The 12602-nt window shown below is 27.8% G+C and overlaps 1 protein-coding gene across 1 annotated transcript; it reads left to right on the top strand.

The window, feature by feature from the left end:
* The first annotated feature begins 5618 nt into the window (after window positions 1-5618).
* On the top strand, window positions 5619-12071 carry LOC108339925 (probable inactive purple acid phosphatase 27). The gene is made up of 13 exons (XM_017577154.1): window positions 5619-6015; window positions 6119-6206; window positions 7478-7744; window positions 8368-8476; window positions 8619-8733; window positions 8985-9117; window positions 9249-9436; window positions 9642-9828; window positions 10305-10372; window positions 10467-10557; window positions 10664-10852; window positions 10972-11052; window positions 11789-12071. Exons 1-13 carry the CDS (start codon window positions 5657-5659, stop codon window positions 11840-11842), a joined length of 1929 nt encoding a protein of 642 aa, XP_017432643.1. The 5' UTR covers window positions 5619-5656; the 3' UTR covers window positions 11843-12071.
* Window positions 12072-12602: the final 531 nt, after the last annotated feature.

Genomic DNA, 12602 nt, shown 5'->3' on the forward strand with positions numbered 1-12602 from the left:
ACATTTTTACATTCATTTGACACATAGCATAAGGATAAAATAGTCATAAAAGTGTAAATTTTTTTATTTTTTCAAGAAAGAAGAGAATGAAAAGTAAGAAAGAGTAGTATAAAAAATTTAGGCGTATCAAAAAATCATTACTCAGTTATTTTTGGAAAATGTTCTTTTAACAATTTTTTTTATAACTTTTTTACAACAGCCTATGTAGTAGCTTGTGATTGATCCGTTTCAAATATTCAGACCAATAAAATAGTGAAACATAATTTATTATCAAAAAAATGTTAACACCGTTATTTTTTTGACTTTTATCCATTTTTGTAATTTAAGAACAAATTTGACTGTAAAAAAAACGAATAAATACTTAAATAGAGTGATCGTGTGCTACCCGTTTGCATAGCTTGGATTGCATGCAATAACCCCAGTAACGTTGCTCATCCAAGTTTTTTCAGTGCTTTCTTCAATCCATCTGAGAACGTAGATGAGCAATTCTTAGACTTTTGGTTTGGACTAATGATGCTAAGAGGTCTGCATAAGGATTATAATGTTAAGCTTTATAGCGCTGAATCTTTGACATAACCTGTTTTCTGCATTAAGATGGAGACAAACGAAAAAGATTGATTTTGTCATTGAAATTTGTACACACCTTTTGTCTGCCACCATAGATTCTGAGTTTTCTAACCACAATATATTATTTTACTCTTTCCAAAAAGTTTGAACTGCTATTATTATAACTCATTGCAGGCCAAACTGAGAGTATTTTGATTCCATGTTCAAAAAACAATTCATCAACGTGTGCATAAAACAAACGAAACATGTAATATGCTTAGTACATAGTTCATCGCGATGAGGGGACACCAATCGCCATAAACATCCTTAAATGTTTCCAAAAACGTCAATGTCGTACTGCGCTCTCAGACACAGAGCGAACGGAACAAAGATTTGTTTGCAAACAACGTTTTTGTCTCACTCGTCTCTTTAACTATAAATCCTTCCTTTATATGCTAAACTCTAAACTCTAACATTTATTATACACCACAATTCTAACCCTACACAACTTTATCCCTACACCCTTACCAAAAACCTTAGACCTTAAGCTTAACTCTACCTTAAATCTTAAACTATAAACTCTAAATAATAAACTATTACCCTAAACCTTAATCCTAAACCTATTCTTTATCCTGACTCTACCCTAAACCCTTACCATAAACCCGAAACTCTTACACTAACCATATCTCTAAACCATAAACTCTAACCTTAACCATAAACTATAAACCAAACCCTACTCTTAACCATAAACCCTAACCTTGAACACTTACTACAAATTCCAAACCCAAACCCTAATCCTAAATCTTAAACCATATTTTTTATTGGCGACAAAACCAATAGCAAATTCACTTGTCCCAGCGTAGCAAGAAATAAGTATTTATATCGTTCTCTCCCAAAAGATTTATGCAGCGTTCAACAAATCTTGCACTTAATAATTCAATTAGACCACAAAGTTCACAAAACACACAAAATAAACTTTTTAGTTTTTTTAATAAATAATTTGTGTGCAAGGAAATGTAACATAGAGTATTTATAATTTGTTAAGACTAGAATTCATCCACTTCATTTTGATACATTAACAAACACCTCAATTCATATTCAAGTCATAATCAACTCACCAATATATTCAAATTCTATCCTTAGTGATTTTAAGCCTATGATAACTCATCAAGTTCCAATTTCTTGAATCTTCAATAAACAATCATACATTAAGTTCAGGAATCTTAAAATTACTAATGAATCATGTTTTATCCTTAGATACAAGCTCCATTAAGTATTAGTTCAAATCATATTTTCCAAAACATCAAGAACTATAAATCAAACCATAGGTGATAAAACCATAACAAGCATTAAGCATAACTGATGTAAGACTTCATACCAACTCATACTAAATAGTAACAATTTTTCCATTAATATGTTTACGGATATTTTTTTACTTATATATAAGTGATCTTATTATTATTTTCTGTGTAACTTTGAACCTCGACCAATCTCCCCACATTATATGTGGGAATTTAAACTCACGTTAAATCCTAAACATTTGTGTCCTTTGCATTCATTCACTTATATAATAGTTAGCTTATTTATTTTCATCCTTCTACAAAACCCTAAACTTTAACCTTAACTCACATTTGAGTTGTTTTAAATGTAAATTTGATCATTATTTAACACAATAAAAAAATTATGATAAGTATATGATTCATTTTTAAAAGTTGAAAACCAAATTATATAAACATTTAGAACATAAACAAATTTTAATTATACATTAAAAATTAAAAGCGAGTATAAATATATTTAACCCTTGCATAATTGCGAGAAAGGATATCTTGTTTAGGAAACATAGGTTTCATAATCTATTGTCAAATTTTCGTGGGATGTATAATATTCCTTACAGGCCTAGGAGCTTCCACTATGTTTGGTTAAACTTGTTAAAATTGTGTGTGATTTCTTATATCATATAAGTAAATAAGATATCATATTATATTTATGAAAACCAATCGAGCAAAATTTGCAGACAACTCCCACAAATAAATAACTAAAAATATTTGAAAATCAATCATTATTGTTTATACACATCCTTTCTTTCTACTTTTTTAACAACTTAAAATCATTGATAATTATTATGAAATAAATAACTTTAATTATTATTTTTAAATATTACATGAAATCTTATTAGTGCCAACTAAAAAATATAAAATGATGTCTAACTATATACATCATATGAGTTTTCTAAAAAAAATTATATGTATAAAATTTCTTATGTAAATTTGTTTCTTTCGGAGATCAAGATCAATTCATGGCTTTTTTTTTTAATTTCATACATCTTCCTGTGTTTCAATTTTTCTTTGGGGAAGCTTCATCTTGAACATTCCACTTTTTCTTTATTTCCATAACCATGACAAAATGAAACTCAATTAATTAGTGTAATTTTTCTTAAAGATAAGTTTTTTTTTTCTCTTAACCTTAACTGCAATACCTATGTGTTGGAGCAAAGCAATGCTAAAGTGTGGGAGATTCCAAGGGTTTGGAGATTGTTGTTTTTTCTGTTTAGACGTCAAAACTTGCCTCAAAAGTATAAATTTATTATTTGTAGAAAACAAAAAACATGAAGAACAAACCTAATTCCTTTTCGAAACATTACCAAACAAAAAAGACCAACATTTGAATAGAGACTATGCACATTTATCTTTTAGATAAACGTATAAATCAAGTAGTTTTATAGGAAATAGCAAAAAGAAAAAAAGTAGTGTTGGACATTAATGCCATGTAATTCGAGAATCATTAATGCAAACAATATTTAATCAAAGAATAAATGGAAATATATACTAATATCTGATTTTCATATTTTAATCTACTTCAAATTTTGATTTCTCTAATTTTAATACCTAATACTTATCTTTTACTACTTAAATATATTTTTGTCTCTTAAATTTATACCAGTAATGTTATAATTGATTTTTTACCTTATGTGTTATAATATTATGAAAGTTGTAATTTTTAAAATTAATTTATTGAACAAAAGAGAAACAAAAAGGAGAAAATATTTTGAAGAGCTCCTCAATTATAGAAAAACTTTAAATGTTTATTTTAAAATGCTATCTTTGGTTGTCTTTAATTATTTTTAAAATAAAAAGTAAAATAATTAAAAGCAATATTTTTTATTTTACATTTTGCGTTTATTATTTTCACTTTAGAAATCGTTCATAAGTACGAACAAATGAATATGTATGAATTCAAACACGTTTAATTGTAAAAAATATTATTTTCTTTTGAATTTACTATTCTCAAAATTTAAAATATAAATATTGAAAACAAAATATTTTTTCTAAAAAAAAAATTAAAAATACAAGAAATAAGTGTTTAAGTTCTAACACTTTTAGTTATGAATATATTATTTCATTTTGAATTTAATTATTCTTAATGTACAAAATAGTGAAAATAAAATATTTTTATTTAATCTTTTTAATATTTTATTTAAAAAATATATAATTAGAATAAATGATTGTGTGAATTCAAATAGCATTAATTGTTAAACTTTTATTTCACTTCGATTTAGTTTTTTTTTTAATGTTGACTTTTCAACATTAAAGTTATTACTTATGATATGAAAAATAGACAACCTGTGTAATAGTTGACAAAATATTACTTTGTTCTAAAATTGAGGGCTAGACTATTTTTTTAATAAAATAAATACATAATTTTTATTTTCTAAACAATTAAAATGTTATTACATCTACATTTATATCAACCTCTTTTGAAATTTTATTTTTTATAAATAAATAAAATCTTCCTAATACAGTAGGCATGAAAACAAAAACAAAAGTTTTTTTTGTTCCTAGGCTAAAGGGCTGAAGACTTTTCAAAAAAACGATAGAAAAAAGTAGTTTACTTTTGTAAATTTTATAATAATTTATATTTAAAACAATCAAATAAGAAAAATCCATTAACATTAAATAAAATATAATAAACATTTATTCTTTTATTTTGACATAATAAATAATTAAAAAATAAAATATAATAAATATTTCTTCTTTTATTCTGACATAATAAATAATTAAAACATGTAAATATAAAGACTAATTAAATAATAAATTAATCAGATTAAAGTGTGTTTAATTTTAATATATGATATTTAAAACATAAACTTTTATAAATTATTTTTAAATTTATTTTACAAATTAATTAAAAATAAAATATGATTACTCGGATTTGGATCGAAATTGGATCAAAGGTCTATCTCTTGAAATAAAGAGATTTCTTTTATTAATTGTCAATGTTAATTTTCAACATTAGATTGACATTTTAATAAAAAACTTGAAAGAGTTTGATGAATAATTTAATAAGGATTTATAAAAATCATTCAAAATCTACATAACAATACTTACATTATTAATCTCGATTCCTTGTCTGAAACATTATTTTACTATAAATTAATCGGTTTAAAATGTGTTTATTTTTAATATATGATATTTAAAACATAAAATTTTATAAATTACTTTTAAATTTATTTTACAAATTAATTAAAAGTAAAATATGATTACTTTCGAAATTAGATCAAAGGTGTATCCCTTAAAATAAAGAGATAGGTTTCTTTTATTTAATATTACATTAATTATTAATTGTCAATGAATATGATATTTTAATAAAAAAAAACTTCAAAGAATTTGGATGAATAATTTAATACAACACTTAGAATTTTATAGACATCATTGAAAGACCACATAACAATACTTAGATTATTAGTCTCATTCCTTATTGGAAACATTATTTTACTATAAATTTTTATAATACTTTTCATTGTATTAATCTAAACAACTTAATTTCTTTTACTTTATTTTTCTTTCCTTTCATTTATTTTCTACTCCTTCTAATTCCATCACATCACAACCCAAGTTACAATCATTACAACTTTATTTCCTTTCCTTTCCTTTCCTTTTCCACTCTTCAAATTCAAACACATCACAACACAACACAAGTTACCGTCACCGCATCCCATTAACAGCAAACAACTAAGATTTTCATTATAAAAAGCAACCATTTCTGACTTAGCTAGCAAATCCAAAGACCGAAAACTGAAAACAATTAATATTCAGAGAAAACGTTTTGTTGAATGTCTTCTCGTTCTCTTTCTTCCATGGAATCTTGTAAAGTTCTCAAATATGTATCACTTTTGCTGATTCTTTTCCTTAGCCTTCATTTTTCAACCTCTGAAACTCTCAGTCCCTCACTTTTGCACCGTGTGATTACTGACACCAAAGTCCTACACAGCAATTTCACTGCTATATCAGAATTCAGAACGATAAACAGAAAAATTCTGGGTGATTGTTCTGCTTCAAATCCCTTTATCCGTGTGAATGTGACCTCAAATTCCAGCCTATCAGATGATGGGTTCGTGACAGTTACAGTCACCGGAGTTTCCAAACCTTCAGACGATGATTGGGTTGCCATGATCTCACCTTCCAATTCTGAGTAAGAAATTTCAGTCACATGCAATTCTGAACTTTTCACATTCATTCTTAAACTATTTCCAGCACTAACAAGTTTTTCTGTTTCATTAATTACGTTTGCACAGTGTTTCATCTTGTGTTCTAACAGAGTTTTTCTATCTGCAAACTGGTGATACAGCCAAACTTCCTTTGCTTTGCCACTATCCTATCAAGGTATATAGTAGTTTTCTTTTGCTTTCGATTGTTTTAACACTCCACATTATTCCTACCAGAGAAAAATGCTAATTTCGATTTTCTGCTCCATTTTTTAATATTATCTTTTGTTAAGCTTTTAAAATATAATTAAAAAAGTCCTCAATATGTTTTAAAACGTCAAAATTAATTAATGTATTTTGAAAGTTCACTGAAAACATAATATTTAATAAATTATTAAAAGATAAATTAATGTAAGCTTAATACCCTATTTTGTTCCTAGCTCGAAAATGTCAAATTAGTCCATCTTTAAAAAATGCGTCAATTACGTCCTTATTTAATAAAATTTTCATAATTAAATCCTTTCGTTAAATCCGTACAAACGGAGTTAATTATTCAAGTAGAAGAGAGAGAAAAATAATTAACGCGATTTGTACAGATTTAACGGAAATGATTTCATTTATGCAAATTTTATTAAGTGAGGACGTAATTAACGCATTTTTTAAAGGATGGACTAATTTGATATTTTCGAACAAAACTGAAGACAAAATAAGATATTAAGTCATTAATGTATTTTGAAAGTTCATTGAAAAGATACTATTTTAAAAATTATTAAAATAATTGGACTGAAAAAGTCATTGTTAAAAATTTTTACAATATTAAACCACCTTAAAATATATATATATATATATATATATATTTAAATCATTTGATTAATAATATGGTTTTTATAATTAATACTTTCATTTAATAGTATTAACTTTTTTTAAACCACCTTAAAATATTATGCTTAATCAATATTTAATGCATGTATTTATTATTCTCATTTAATTGATTTAATTGTTGTGGCCCTTCCATTAACAGGCATTAACTTGCAAGATGTTTTAAAAATTGAGTTATCTTCTCCATCTAAAATGTGACAATTTTAATTTAGGTTTTAAAAGTACAAGATAATAAAATGTTGACACGTGTCGTTAATGTGAATTTAATAAAAATGTCACACTATTATTATTTTAAAGTAAAACTCAATTAAATAAAAGATAAATATTAGCACTTCCCGAGGATGACTAATTAAAGATTAAACGGACCAAGGAAAAAGAGTTGACAATGGTTTTTCATAAATTAAACATTTATGAAAAAAAGTCAACTTCAATGTTCCATTAATGGCAGTAACTTGATTTGTTGCCGCGTGCCACAAATCAAGCATTGAGACGCTCTTTCTTCTCGAGCACTGAGTTCGTGAAAATATGATATACATTGTTCTAATAATAAATGATTGAACGAAAACGCAGGCACAGTACATGAGCAAAGATCCAAATTACCTCAGTTGCAAAAACAAAGAATGCAAGAAATATCAAAATGGGACATGCGTTGCCTCAACGTGCAGTGGTTCAATACAGTTTCATGTTGTGAATATCAGAAGTGACATTGAGTTTGTGTTCTTCTCTAATGGATTCCTGAAACCCTGCCTTGTGGGAAGGTCCAAGCCTCTCAGTTTTTCTAATCCCAAGAGTCCTCTCTATGGACATCTCTCAAGCATAGATTCATCTGGAACATCGGTAAGTATCACATTACTTTTTTCTGTTAGTTGAAAATTCTACAGACTAAAGATGAAATTAACTTAGAATATATATAGACTAAAGTCAATTTACACTATATAAATCATTTTGTTTACGAGGTGGAAGTTAGATTTTTTTGCATGGATAATTTCCAAGTTTAAAGCTTACGTCAAAGTTTAATCTTCAATCCTCACTAAATTGTTTGGTTAAGTTGGATGTAACCTGCTAGAAAACACTTTTGATACTAAAATTCGTTTGTCCGAATACTTTGATAATAAATATTAAGTAAAAAGTAATCAATTACCTAGATTTTAGAACTGTATTTATAAATTTTGGGATAAACTTCTGATTAATGTAGGTCTAATTACGGTCCAAATAGTAATGACCTGAATTAGAGTTAACATAATTATTCTTATTACTAATCTTGTTTATGGTCCAACTGATCCGTCAATAGTTTTGCATTAGATCAAGAGATATATTAAGTGTTCTGTCTGTGATTGACCGGACGATTATACTTAATAACAAATTTTATCTTTTAAATCAGTTTTGTAAGATTGATTTCGAGTTAAACTACATGAGATAATCTCGCTTCATTTATTCCCGGATGTGATTTGGTGTTGCAGATGAGACTAACATGGGTTAGTGGAGACATGAAGCCTCAACAAATCCAATATGCAAATGGAAAAACAGTTACTTCAACAGTTACTACATTTTCGAAAGCTGATATGTGCAGTGAGTGATAGATTTACTTTAGTCTTATTTTATATATGCTTCTCCATAAAGTTTAATTTGAAGCATCACCACCATAAATTGAGAGAAGTCAACTTTTCTAACAGTTTTACCATTATTTTTCGTTTCCATTTGAAATTAATAGGTTCAGTAGTGCCTAGTCCTGCTAAGGATTTCGGATGGCATGATCCAGGGTACATTCATTCAGCAGTAATGACTGGCCTTGCCCCTTCAAGGAAATTCCCATACAGATATGGAAGGTATGAACTTTATGGGATAAATTGAGGTTGTGATTTGAGAAAGTCTATATATATTCTGCATTTTACATAATTTAATAGTCTGAATCATTAGAAAGTGTTTTTAAACTGAATCTCTGTGAAATAGTATAAAAAGACATTGACTAGTTAGGTACACCTAGAATTTATACACGAACATCTAGAATTTGTAATTATTTCAAGAAATGAGATTTAGCTTATTAGATAGGTTGTTTTTTCTTCTGCCTATGGTCCAGTAACTCTGTTGGTTGGAGTAAGCAAATCATGTTTAAAACTCCACCAGTTGGAGGATCAAATGAGCTCAGATTCATTGCATTTGGTGATATGGGAAAGACTCCTCTTGATGCCTCAGAAGAACACTACATTCAGGTAAATTGCTGCTTCAAATATATTAACATTTATATTTTAGATTCATATTGAGATAAGTTACTATGATTTGGCTTGTGGTGAAAGGTTAAGGTATTTTGTATTGAGCAGCTGTTGTTTTGTTTTTCAAACAGCCAGGAGCACTTTCTGTGATTAATGCCATAGCCAAGGATGTAGATTCCAAGAATATAGATTCAATCTTTCACATTGGAGATATAAGCTATGCAACAGGTTTTCTTGCAGAATGGGAATTCTTCTTTCACCTTATCAACCCAGTAGCTTCCAGAATTTCTTATATGACAGCAATAGGGAACCATGAGAGGTATGCCCTCCACATGAATGATAAAAGTTCCCTTAAAATCATTACTTAATTTCCTGTAAAATTATGGATTTCTTAGCACTTCAAGTTTAATGCACGTTATTGATTTGTTTATATACACCTAATTGAATAACAAGCATTGTAGATTTATGGAAAAGAGGAAAAAAAATGTTATGTATCATTTTCTGAACTCCCTTTTTGTACTCAGGGATTATATAAGTTCAGGTTCAATGTATATCACTCCTGACTCTGGTGGGGAATGTGGTGTACCTTATGAAACATACTTTCCAATGCCAACTTCAGCAAAGGATAAGCCTTGGTACTCTATTGAGCATGGAAGTGTTCATTTCACAGTAATATCAACTGAGCATGACTGGTCAAAGAATTCTGAGCAGGTAGAGTGAGTGAAGTCACTGTTTTGTTTCCTATTGTTGGAAGTCTTATGTCGACTAGAGATAAAACCAATTTAGAATATATAAGTAGGTGCAAACCTCGTTTTATAAGCCGGTTTTATGAGTTGAGTTAGGCTTAAAGTCTACCCCTTAACATGTTATCAGAGTTAGGTTAGAGCATATCCTAGTGATATTTGTTGTTTGTTGAGCATATTGTTCTACCTGCTACCGAACCGTCCATTAATGTCTAGTCTCACGTTGAGATGTATATACCTTGACGTGAGGAGGGTGTGTTAAAAGTCTCATGTTGACTAGAGATAAAACCAATTTAGAGTATATAAATGGATGCAAACCTCATATTCCAAATTAATTTTGTGAGGTTGAATTAAGTTTAAAGTTCACTTAGTTATACTTCAAACAGTTACGTGATAATTTGTTCAGTTACATAATAATAATATGTGTAACTTCACCTATTGCAGTATGAGTGGATGCGAAAGGACATGGCATCAGTTAATAGACAGAAAACTCCTTGGCTAATCTTCACAGGGTAAGTAATTTGTGCACATTTTTACAGAATTGGTTGTTCCAACTTCATGATATTATTGGATCCATCTTTTAAGCATATATGCATTCATCTGCAGACATAGACCGATGTACACCTCTAGCCACTCATTTTTGAATTCTGGTAGCAAGTTTATTGACACTGTGGAGCCATTGCTGTTTCAAAATAAGGTCAGCAAATCAAGCTCCTTAGATTTTGTATACACTTCATTGACTTTCACATTGACATTGCCAAGACATTGTTGTAACAATTCACCATATTCTGCAAATGAAACAGGTTGACTTGGCTCTCTTCGGCCACACACATAATTACGAGAGAACTTGTTCTGTATTCCAAAATGAATGTAAAGCTTTGCCTACAAAAGATAAAAATGGAGTAGACAAATATGATGGAAGAAATTACAGTGCCCCTGTGCAAGTTGTTATTGGCATGGCTGGCTTTACTTTAGACAAATTTTCAACTAATGTGATTATTTCTTCAACATATTCTTTCCTTCTCAATCCTCTATATACATATATATTTTCAGGATTGTGCTTCTTAGTTTTAACAAAGCAATCAAAATTTATGTTTTCTTGCATCTACAGGATAAGAGTTGGAGCCTGAAAAGGATTTCAGAATTTGGTTATTTAAGAGTATATGCTACAAGGAATGATTTAAACGTGGAGGTTAGTATTTTACATAGAAAATTATAAGTCCCTCATAAAACAATTGGATGGTATTTTAAGAGAGGGTTAACTGGAAATGATATAATTTAACATATGAATCCACTAAAAAAAAAAAAAAGACTAATATCATCTTTAATTAAAAATCTTAAAATAATAAATTTATGAATCTTTTTTCTTAAAAATTACTCAACTTTGTCGTCTTTATTTATGGTAATACTTACATTTATAGTTAGATTTCTATTTCATAATAGAACTCACTCTTTAAATATGTGGAAAATTTCTCATTTAACTTGTCTCAATTCTTGTAATTAGAATTTCAAACGTGAGTCTAAGTTTCAAAATAAATAAAAATAAAAAAATAGAGTAACATATAAAAGTAATTCATTACCTTAAAGTTTTGGATAAAGAGTGGTGTCAATCCTTTATATGGTTAGATTCATGTTTCATTGGTATTGTATATCTCTAGTGAACCTCTTCCTCCATAAATTCAACACCTCATTTTATTTTTATGTAAATTATAAAACTTCATATTAATTCAATCCCTATTATGTTTCCTTCATTTGTCAACTTCTAAATTTTTACACTTTCCAAGCATGTACGAGAACAAAATACCCTTATATTTAGGCATATTATTTTCATTTCTGATTTTGTGTCTCGGATGATGTTTTTAATTTTGAATATTTGGAAGAAGCATAGTAAATTCAAATTATATTGACTATTATTTACTTTATTGTAGTTTGTTGTCTCAAATACAACACAAGTTAAGGATAGTTTCCGAATTACAAAGTGACACATCTCTCAAGAGTAGAGGGTATATTATAGACAAAGAGCATACAAAAAACACAAGCAGGTGTTGTTGAAAGGTGACTAGATCTAAACATAGAAACAACTTTTCACTCCTTATAGTGTATATGATCCTAATTTTGCACAAGATGAAGTGTAATAGTAAGTTCTAATTATCATTATAAGAATTACATAATATCATATAATTATAATAAACAAGGCAAGCAAAAGAACTTTGATTATTTCGTTGTGGCTTATAATGAGTATTTAACATTGTTTGAGTACTCTTACCATATGCTTCTACAAGGAACTCATCGTTCATGTTCAAGGCATTATAAGAAAGTGTAAATAGATACCAAGATTTTATTTGAAGAAATATATTGAAAATATAATAATCTTTACAAAATAAATAAGTGTTTTATAGCCTTCATAATTCTTATTCAATTTAAATGGACTTTTTTTTATATTAACAATTTGAAATTTCTTGATCCATCATATCTTATCTAGTGGTTTTGTTTAGATTATTAGAATATATTAATTTCGTCCAACTTTTTTTTTATTTAAAAGTTAATTTTAAATTAAATTAAAAAAATATAGAATTAAAAAGTTTAAAATGTTTCATATCATATTATTTATTTATAGCTTGGAAACCGATTTTAAACTAAGCATTATTTGATAATTTAAAATGTTTAACTATGTATCTTGTCCAGCAAATAAGGTACATGTATAAAAACCTAAACATTAGTAAAAATTTAGTTTTAAAAATT

This window comes from Vigna angularis, chromosome 5, assembly GCF_016808095.1.
Source record: "Vigna angularis cultivar LongXiaoDou No.4 chromosome 5, ASM1680809v1, whole genome shotgun sequence".
Taxonomy (NCBI): domain Eukaryota; kingdom Viridiplantae; phylum Streptophyta; class Magnoliopsida; order Fabales; family Fabaceae; genus Vigna; species Vigna angularis.